Source organism: Oncorhynchus keta, chromosome 27 (assembly GCF_023373465.1).
Source record: "Oncorhynchus keta strain PuntledgeMale-10-30-2019 chromosome 27, Oket_V2, whole genome shotgun sequence".
Classification (NCBI taxonomy): domain Eukaryota; kingdom Metazoa; phylum Chordata; class Actinopteri; order Salmoniformes; family Salmonidae; genus Oncorhynchus; species Oncorhynchus keta.
In genome coordinates this window covers 17,374,866-17,385,730 of record NC_068447.1, presented here as the reverse complement: position 1 = coordinate 17,385,730, position 10,865 = coordinate 17,374,866, and the positions used below count along the sequence as shown (strand labels likewise).

Sequence of the window (10,865 nt, the reverse complement as noted above, 5' to 3'; positions counted from 1 at the left end):
TCTCTAAATGTAGTGTGTGTTCTGATACACTATCCCATTGTGCTGTATTTTTGGATTCAAGTCATTCAGAAACTTGAATATAAGCTTGATGAACAATATGAATTTGGCTATGTATAATTCCAGAGACTGACAACTGCTGGATATTTTGTAGAGTACATCACTGCCATAATGGGTCCTGTAGTTAATGATTGATCTTATTCATGTCAAATATCTTTCAGCAGTTTATGTTTTGGTCATTACATAAGAAAATGTAACTTTAGTCTCTCAGGGAAGGAAAGCAGTGGAATGATGAGTTGTATGTTTTATTCTCAAATAATCTACAAAAGCAAAAATAATTAGCAAACAACAAACAAAACTAAATGGCTAAAGGGTTATTAAGAAAGGCTTTTGACTAGTTACATTAATGCTAAATAAGTGCTTAGTGGCAATAATGCTAATTGAATAATGTTACGTAAATGCTTATTCACATGAAACAATCATTTCATAGAGGACATATTTCTTCCACATTGTTTACAGCAGGACAAAAAAAAAGAAACACCCTCAAATCTTTAATTAATGATAGATCTTTATGTAACAGTTGTTTTTGTTTTTGGCAAAATCCATATCCCTCACACATTTCTATTTTTCTCATTTTAAAAGAGCAAGCAGTCATTTGTATCTACACAAAACAGGCACCAAAACAATACATTTTTATATAGCCATTTCTTCAAGTAACATACAGTGGAATAGTTTTCATTCAGCAAAACGTGTGAAAAGACATCTATCTACAGGTAGGGAGGCCTGGTGACAACACGAAGGATACATATCCTACAAAATACAGAATAACATACCAGTACGTACTGAAAACAGACAAGAAATATATACATCCCTGAAATAAACAGCAAAATGAAACCAATGAAAAACATTCACATTCTATGTGCCAGAATTACACTAGCATAGTGATTGGTTGCTTCTTATTCATCATCACCCATTATAAACATCATCCTCATGTTCTTCTCCTCTCTTCATACAGATTTCAAAGTTCATAAATCATCAAATATGGTGCACTCATTCACCATTAAACACACACACACACACACCCCATACCACTGCTCTGTTTCTTTCCACAAGGTATGAAGGTGCCGCTCATTAGGGAATTCTTTGATTAATTAATGAATATTTCAAAATATAGAATTTATCAATATATTTGATGACTAGGATATTGTAGCATAAATCAATAGAAAAAGCAGGCATTTACAGTTCTTCTATTAGCTAGCTGAAAATCACAGAAGCTGATAAGGTTGAAAGGTCCGGTTAACATGTTTTGGTCAAACACACTACTATACTTTTCACTGCAGTAAGATTCAGGGCATGATCCCTGTTTGAATACTTGGCCAATGCACTATTTTATTCCTCATCACTGATTTGCATGTGATTGGATACGTGTAAGCAAGGTTTCTACCATACTGCTTTAACCTATCAGATCTGCGTTCAATTCAAGGGAGGAAGGAAGGAGACAGTACATGCTTCAAACAGGACCCTGGTCAATTGCTAAGAATGATCTCCATTTTACATGGTGGACTCAATCACATGAACTACACATACTTCTAAAATTAAACAACAATAAAATGGAGGGATAAAATGACAGAACAGGATCTAAAACTCATAGTCCTCTTCTGCCATGTCGATGGCCCAGGCAAACTTCTCCCTCTGGGTTTTGTTGTAAATCTTCTCCATGGGAACGTCCCATTTCTTAACCCTTCAGAGGAGAGGAGGAGAGGAAGAGAGAAGGAGAGCAGGGCATTAGGAGAGAGAACTAAAGACAGAGGAGGGAAAGCAAACAAAAGTATTGGGACAGTGACACATTTTTTGTTGTTTTGGCTACAGACACATAAATATCCTACCCCCAAGTCATGTTAATAACAGGGGAGGTTATGATATTTGTGTGTCTGTAACGTTCTAACTCGACATCATTCATGATTCATTCAGGATTATCCGTAGTCATGGTAGCATCCACATTAATGTAGAAGTGTTTAGAAACATACTCTAATCTTATTTACAATAAAAGTGACTTCTACATAACAGAATACTTTATTTACCATTAATTTATATTGGGCACAAAATAATCTGAAACACAACCAAAACAAACAGCAAATGCACCCAACAAATGTATAAAGTCACAAGCTTGATGTAGTCATTGCGTGCTATGAATATGGGACCAAATGCTAAATCAAATCAAATTTTATTTGTCACATACACATGGTTAGCAGATGTTAATGCGAGTGTAGCGAAATGCTTGTGCTTCTAGTTCCGACAATGCAGTGATAACCAACAAGTAATCTAACTAACAATTCCAAAACTACTGTCTTATACACAGTGTAAGGGGATAAAGAATATGTACATAAGGATATATGAATGAGTGATGGTACAGGGCAGCATACAGTAGATGGTATCGAGTACAGTATATACATATGAGATGAGTATGTAGACAAAGTAAACAAAGTGGCATAGTTAAAGTGGCTAGTGATACATGTATTACATAAGGATGCAGTCAATGATATAGAGTACAGAATATACGTATGCATATGAGATGAATAATGTAGGGTAAGTAACATTATATAAGGTAGCATTGTTTAAAGTGGCTAGTGATATATTTACATCATTTCCCATCAATTCCCATTATTAAAGTGGCTGGAGTTGGGTCAGTGTCAATGACAGTGTGTTGGCAGCAGCCACTCAATGTTAGTGGTGGCTGTTTAACAGTCTGATGGCCTTGAGATAGAAGCTGCTTTTCAGTCTCTCGGTCCCAGCTTTGATGCACCTGTACTGACCTCGCCTTCTGGATGATAGCGGGGTGAACAGGCAGTGGCTCGGGTGGTTGATGTCCTTGATGATCTTTATGGCCTTCCTGTAACATCGGGTGGTGTAGGTGTCCTGGAGGGCAGGTAGTTTGCCCCCGGTGATGCGTTGTGCAGACCTCACTACCCTCTGGAGAGCCTTACGGTTGAGGGCGGAGCAGTTGCCGTACCAGGCGGTGATACAGCCCGCCAGGATGCTCTCGATTGTGCATCTGTAGAAGTTTGTGAGTGCTTTTGGTGACAAGCCGAATTTCTTCAGCCTCCTGAGGTTGAAGAGGCGCTGCTGCGCCTTCTTCACGACGCTGTCAGTGTGAGTGGACCAATTCAGTTTGTCTGTGATGTGTATGCCGAGGAACTTAAAACTTGCTACCCTCTCCACTACTGTTCCATCGATGTGGATAGGGGGTGTTCCCTCTGCTGTTTCCTGAAGTCCACAATCATCTCCTTAGTTTTGTTGACGCTGAGTGTGAGGTTATTTTCCTGACACCACACTCCGAGGGCCCTCACCTCCTCTCTGTAGGCCGTCTCGTCGTTGTTGGTAATCAAGCCTACCACTGTTGTGTCGTCCGCAAACTTGATGATTGAGTTGGCGGCGTGCGTGGCCACGCAGTCGTGGGTGAACAGGGAGTACAGGAGAGGGCTCAGAACGCACCCTTGTGGGGCCCCCGTGTTGAGGATCAGCGGGGAGGAGATGTTGTTGCCTACCCTCACCACCTGGGGGCGGCCCGTCAGGAAGTCCAGTACCCAGTTGCACAGGGCGGGGTCGAGACCCAGGGACAGACCTCAGCGTGGGAGCCTCTTGTTTAAGTTTCTGTCTGTAGGCAGGGATCAACAAAATGGAGTCGTGGTCAGCTTTTCCGAAAGGTGGGCGGGGCAGGGCCTTATATGCGTCGCGGAAGTTAGAGTAACAATGATCCAAGGTTTTACCACCCCTGGTTGCGCAATCGATATGCTGATAAAATTTAGGGAGTCTTGTTTTCAGATTAGCTTTGTTAAAATCCCCAGCTACAATGAATGCAGCCTCCGGATAAATGGTTTCCAGTTTGCAAAGAGTTAAATAAAGTTCGTTCAGAGCCATCGATGTGTCTGCTTGGGGGGGATATATGCGGCTGTGATTATAATCGAAGAGAATTCTCTTGGTAGATAATGCGGTCTACATTTGATTGTGAGGAATTCTAAATCAGGTGAACAGAAGGATTTGAGTTCCTGTATGTTTCTTTCATCACACCATGTCTCGTTAGTCATGAGGCATACGCCCCGCCACTCTTCTTACCAGAAAGATGTTTGTTTCTGTCGGCGCGATGCGTGGAGAAACCCGTTGGCTGCACCGCCCCGGATAGCGTCTTCCCAGTGAGCCATGTTTCGGTGAAGCAGAGGACGTTACAGTCTCTGATGTCCCTCTGGAATGCTACCCTTGCTCGGATTTCATCAACCTTGTTGTCAAGAGACTGGACATTGGCAAGAAGAATGCTGGGGAGTGGTGCGCGATGTGCCCGTGTCCTGAGTCTGACCAGAAGACCGCTACGTTTCCCTCTTTTACGAAGTCGTTTTTTTGGGGGGTCGCTGCATGCGATCCATTCCGTTGACCTGTTTGTAAGGCAGAACACAGGATCCGCGTCGCGGAAAACATATTCTTGGTCGTACTGATGGTGAGTTGACGCTGATCTTATATTCAGTAGTTCTTCTCGACTGTATGTAATGAAACCTAATATGACCTGGGGTACTAATGTAAGAAATAACATGTAAAAAAAAAAAATGCATAGTTTCCTAGGAACGCGAAGCGAGGCGGCCATCTCTGTCGGCGCCGGAAGTAATGCTAAACATTTGACTACGTTAATATACATATACAGTGGGGCAAAAAAGTATTTAGTCAGCCACCAGTTGTGCAAGTTCTCCCACTTAAAAAGATGAGAGGCCTGTAATTTTCATCATAGGTACACTTCAACTATGACAGACAAAATGAGAAAAAAAATCCAGAAAATCACATTTTCTGATTTTTAATGAATTAATTTGCAAATTATGGTGGAAAATAAGTATTTGGTCAATAACAAAAGTTTATCTCAATACTTTGTTATATACCCTTTGTTGGCAATGACAGAGGTCAAACGTTTTCTGTAAGTCTTCACAAGGTTTTCACACACTGTTGCTGGTATTTTGGCCCATTCCTCCATGCAGATCTCCTCTAGAGCAGTGATGTTTTGGGGCTTTTGCTGGGCAACACGGACTTTCAACTCCCTCCAAAGATTTTCTATGGGGTTGAGATCTGGAGACTGGCTAGGCCACTCCATGACCTTCAAATGCTTCTTACGAAGCCACTCCTTCGTTGCCCGGGCGGTGTGTTTGGGACCATTGTCATGCTGAAAGACCCAGCCACGTTTCATCTTCAATGCCCTTGCTGATGGAAGGAGGTTTTCACTCAAAATCTCACGATACATGGCCCCATTCATTCTTTCCTTTACACGGATCAGTCGTCCTGGTCCCTTTGCAGGAAAACAGCCCCAAAGCATGATGTTTCCACCCCCATGCTTCACAGTCGTTATGGTGTTCTTTGGATGCAACTCAGCATTCTTTGTCCTCCAAACACGAGGAGAGGAGTTGAGTTTTTACCAAAAAGTTATATTTTGGTTTCATCTGACCATATGACATTCTCCCAATCTTCTTCTGGATCATCAAAATGCTCTCTAGCACACTTCAGACGGGCCTGGACATGTACTGGCTTAAGCAGGGGGACACGTCTGGCACTGCAGGATTTGAGTCCCTGGCGGCGTAGTGTGTTACTGATGGTAGGCTTTGTTACTTTGGTCCCAGCTCTCTGCAGGTCATTCACTAGGTCCCCCCGTGTGGTTCTGGGATTTTTGCTCACCGTTCTTTTGACCCCACGGAGTGAGTTCTTGCGTGGAGCCCCAGATCGAGACAGATTATCAGTGGTCTTGTATGTCTTCCATTTCCTAATAATTGCTCCCACAGTTGATTTCTTCAAACCAAGCTAATTACCTATTGCAGATTCAGACTTCCCAGCCTGGTGCAGGTCTACAATTTTGTTTCTGGTGTCCTTTGACAGCTCTTTGGTCTTGGCCATAGTGGAGTTTGGAGTGTGACTGTTTGAGGTTGTGGACAGGTGTCTTTTATACTGATAAAGTTCAAACAGGTGGCATTAATACATGTAACAAGTGGTGGACAGAGGAGCCTCTTAAAGAAGAAGTTAGAGGTCTGTGAGAGCCAGAAATCTTGCTTGTTTGTAGGTGACCTAATACTTATTTTCCACCATAATTTGCAAATAAATTCATTAAAAATCTTTTTTTATTCATATTTTTTCCTTTTATCATTGAAGATGATATTAAAACATCTATTGATCATGTAAGGGTGTGTGGGTGAGGGCCCTCTGTCTTGGCTCTCCACTCATCCAGCAGCAGTAGGCTATTTGGAGTGGTGTACTGTAAAAAATACTTTAAAGTACTACTTAAGTCGTTTTTGGGGGGATCTGTACTTTACTTTACTATTCATATATTAGTCAACTTTTACTTTTACTCATTCCTAAAGAAACAAAATTTCTAAAGAAAATATGTACTTTTTACTCCCATACATTTCCCCTGACACCAAAAAGTAGTTACAGTTCAAATGCTCAGGCAGGACAGAATTATGGTCCAATTCACACACCTATCAACCATCCCTACTATCTCTGATCTGGCAGACCCACAGAAAAATATATACTGTGGTTGTGTTGGAGTGTTCCACTGTCTGTCCATAAAAAAAGAAAAAATACATTTGCTTAATATAAGGAATTTGATGTATAGCATTTTACTTTTCACAATTGTTTCATGTTTCAAGTTGAATACTTGTTCCACCACTGTACTTCAGTCCATTTAAAACCTGACACTTTTAGAATTGTACTCAAGTAGTATTTTACTGGGTGACATTCACTTTTAGCTGAGTCATTTTCTATTAAGATATTTTACTTTTAAAGTATTAGAATTTAGTACTTTTCCCACAACTGGCTATTTGTCCCTACATGTGGAGGAAGAGCTCTGTGAGGGGACGCTCTCTGGCCCTACAAACAAATCCTATTGTTCCTCACTCACACACACTTTCCTTCTCACCCTTTCGTTCTCTTCTTCACTCTGCTTTCCCACAATGCACAAGCATTTCCTGCCTTCTGTCACCATTGGCGACCACTAGCGACCCCACCACTACCCCCCACCCACCCAAGACACACACCCACCCCCGCCTATGAAAACATACTTTAGTAACAAATATATTCCTCAGTTTGTACCTGGTAACGTCAGACATCACTTACTTACTTATCGTGTAATTACAAGATAAATTAACTACATGGTATCTGTGATAATTGTGAAGTGAAGTAAAATGTCTGTCTGTCTGTCTGTCTGTCTGTCTGTCTGTCTGTCTGGCTTTCATTTACCATGCCACAGAGATGCGTGGGTCCAGGTAGTTGAGTTTGGAGGTTCCCAGTGCGATCTGCTTGTTCTCCTCTCTGTCTGTGGCCTGCATCTGTAGCTTCATCAGCTGTTCCTCTATCCTCTGGACCGCTTTCCTCTTCACCTCCACCATCCTGAGGACACCACACAAGTCATTGATTAGCTGATTGATCCATCCCTAGTTCTACCAAATCGGATTGGGGTAAGAAATGAGTAGAAACTTCCACCTATCTGCCGGCAAGGTGAGTCTATTGTCATTTGTATCCAGCACAAAGTACGTAGGGGAAGGGGCTAGCTAGGGGTTGACTTGGCATGGGGCCCTAGTCTGGTGTAGTTTCAGTAGAGCTGTACTCACTTTTTACTCCGGTCATCATGTGAGGCCTTGTGCTCTGTCTTTGCCCCCTTCAGCTGTTTCCTGGTGGCTGACAGCTGCTTCTGCTTCTCATCTATCTGAGAGCATTAAACACACACACACACACACACACACACACACACACACACACACACACACACACACACACACACACACACACACACACACACACACACACACACACACACACAGTCATTACTGTGTATACTATGTGGGTACTGTGACAGCAAAAATATACATTTCAGTGCAAGTGGACAATAGAGACTTATTCTATTCTACTGTTACCTTGGTTTGCAGGTTCTGCATGGACTTCTCAAAGGTCTTAGGTGCAGCCCTCTGGTGGTTGCACAGTATAGCCACAGCCCGGTTGGCTCTGTTGTAGGACAAGATCTTAGCAGGAATGCTCTCATCCGCTGGAGACAGACACAGATACAGTATTTACCATGCACTTTTCAAAGAAATATCTGGTAAATTGTGTAGGCTACCTCAACATAAAGTTGAACCAACTATTTGCTCACTGTTTGCTGCTGCCAATGTGATCTTTATTAAAGCTAGTAACACAGCAACAATAACATTTGCCCCGACATCAGGTTAGTAGAAGCAAACAGTGGGCAGACACTATTGGCTAGTGGACCTGTCACTCATCGGAGCAGTGTGTGTGATTGGCTGTCTGCGTGCTGTCACTCACGGCTGGTGAGCTCTTTGAGCTGCTGCTGCAGGGTGATGGAGGCATTGTACGTACGGAACACTTTGGCTGTCAACCCGTCCATCAACTCCTGGAGGTGCTTATTCAGAATAGAGGTCTAGAGAAGAGGAGGAAGACAAGGAACAGAGAACGATATAAAGGCAGGGGGAGAGAGGTAGGTGAGTTTAGGGGCGATGGGTGGGAGAGGTAGGTGAGTTTAGGGGCGATGGGGAGAGAGGTAGGTGAGTTTAGGGGCGATGGGGAGAGAGGGAGGTGAGTTTAGATGAGATGGGGAGAGAGGGAGGTGAGTTTAGATGAGATGGGGAGAGAGGGAGGTGAGTTTAGATGAGATGGGGAGAGAGGGAGGTGAGTTTAGATGAGATGGGGAGAGAGGTAGGTGAGTTTAGGGGCGATGGGGAGAGAGGGAGGTGAGTTTAGATGAGATGGGGAGAGAGGGAGGTGAGTTTAGATGAGATGGGGAGAGAGGGAGGTGAGTTTAGATGAGATGGGGAGAGAGGGAGGTGAGTTTAGATGAGATGGGGAGAGAGGGAGGTGAGTTTAGATGAGATGGGGAGAGAGGGAAGTGAGTTTAGATGAGATGGGGAGAGAGGGAGGTGAGTTTAGATGAGATGGGGAGAGAGGGAAGTGAGTTTAGATGAGATGGGGAGAGAGGGAGGTGAGTTTAGATGAGATGGGGAGAGAGGGAAGTGAGTTTAGATGAGATGGGGAGAGAGGGAGGTGAGTTTAGATGAGATGGGGAGAGAGGGAGGTGAGTTTAGATGAGATGGGGAGAGAGGGAGGTGAGTTTAGATGAGATGGGGAGAGAGGGAGGTGAGTTTAGATGAGATGGGGAGAGAGGGAAGTGAGTTTAGATGAGATGGGGAGAGAGGGAGGTGAGTTTAGATGAGATGGGGAGAGAGGGAAGTGAGTTTAGATGAGATGGGGAGAGAGGGAGGTGAGTTTAGATGAGATGGGGAGAGAGGGAGGTGAGTTTAGATGAGATGGGGAGAGAGGGAGGTGAGTTTAGATGAGATGGGGAGAGAGGGAGGTGAGTTTAGATGAGATGGGGAGAGAGGGAGGTGAGTTTAGATGAGATGGGGAGAGAGGGAAGTGAGTTTAGATGAGATGGGGAGAGAGGGAGGTGAGTTTAGATGAGATGGGGAGAGAGGGAGGTGAGTTTAGATGAGATGGGGAGAGAGGGAGGTGAGTTTAGATGAGATGGGGGAGAGGAGGTGAGTTTAGATGAGATGGGGAGAGAGGGAGGTGAGTTTAGATGAGATGGGGAGAGAGGGAGGTGAGTTTAGATGAGATGGGGAGAGAGGGAGGTGAGTTTAGATGAGATGGGGAGAGAGGGAGGTGAGTTTAGATGAGATGGGGAGAGAGGGAGGTGAGTTTAGATGAGATGGGGAGAGAGGGAGGTGAGTTTGGGGAAGTTGGGGGTGAGATATGGGAGATGGGGAGAGAGGGAGATGCAGGTGAGTTTAGATGAGAGGGAGGGAGGTGAGTTTAGAGGAGATGGGGAAGAGAGGGAGAAGGAGGCGAGTTTAGATGAGATGAGGGAGGTGAGTTTAGGGGAGATGAGTGGGAGAGGTAGGTGAGTTTAGATGAGATGGGGGAGAGAGGGAGAGGGAGGGAAGTGAGTTTAGAGGAGATGGGAGAGAGAGAGGTAGGTGAGCTTAGGGGAGATAGGGGAGATCGGGGAGAGAGGGAGAGGTAGGTGAGTTTAGATAAGATGGGGGAGAGAGGGAGGTGAGTTTAGGGGAGATGTTGGGGAGATGGGGAAGAGAGGGAGAGGTAGGTGAGTTTAGATGAGATGGGGGAGAGAGGGAGAGGGCGGTGAGTTTAGGGGAGATGGGAGAGAGAGGGGGTGAGTTTGGAGGAGATCGGGAGAGAGGGAAAGGGCGGTGAGTTTAGGGGAGATGGGAGAGAGAGGGGGTGAGTTTAGAGGAGATGGGGAGAGAGGGAGAGGTGGGTGAGTTTAGGGGAGATGGGGAGAGAGGGAGAGGGAGGTGAGTTTAGAGGAGATGGGGAGAGAGGGAGAGGGCGGTGAGTTTAGGGGAGATAGGGAGAGGGCAGTGAGTTTGGAGGAGATGGGGAGAGAGGGAGAGGGCGGTGAGTTTAGGGGAGATGGGGAGAGAGGGAGAGGGCAGTGAGTTTGGAGGAGATGGGGAGAGAGGGAGAGGGCGGTGAGTTTAGGGGAGATGGGGAGAGAGGGAGAGGGCAGTGAGTTTGGAGGAGATGGGGAGAGAGGGAGAGGGCGGTGAGTTTAGGGGAGATGGGGAGAGAGGGAGAGGGCAGTGAGTTTGGAGAAGATGGGGAGAGAGGGAGAGCACATTCGAGACACTGATGTAAGACCTGTTTTATATTTGACTATTAGCCCTCAGTGCCTTCATTCACCCAGTATTAAGACCATAGGTTCAAATCAAATCAAATTTATTTATATAGCCCTTCGTACATCAGCTGATATCTCAAAGTGCTGTACAGAAACCCAGCCTAAAACCGCAAACAGCAAGCAATGCAGGTGTAGAAGCACGGAG

The 10,865-nt window shown here is 44.6% G+C and overlaps 1 protein-coding gene across 2 annotated transcripts in view; it reads right to left on the bottom strand.

Annotated features, from left to right (window-relative positions):
- Positions 1-283: 283 nt before the first annotated feature.
- Positions 284-10,865, bottom strand: part of LOC118371145 (DNA topoisomerase 1-like) — a 34,620-nt gene continuing 24,038 nt past the window's right edge. For both annotated transcript variants that reach the window (XM_052481844.1, XM_052481845.1), the window contains exons 17-21: positions 8,332-8,446; positions 7,929-8,056; positions 7,626-7,720; positions 7,255-7,404; positions 284-1,738 (exon numbers count right to left, since the gene is read on the bottom strand). In XM_052481844.1, the coding sequence (XP_052337804.1) occupies positions 1,636-1,738; positions 7,255-7,404; positions 7,626-7,720; positions 7,929-8,056; positions 8,332-8,446 (591 nt within the window). In that variant the 3' untranslated portion in view covers positions 284-1,635. The remainder of the gene's footprint in view (positions 1,739-7,254; positions 7,405-7,625; positions 7,721-7,928; positions 8,057-8,331; positions 8,447-10,865) is intronic.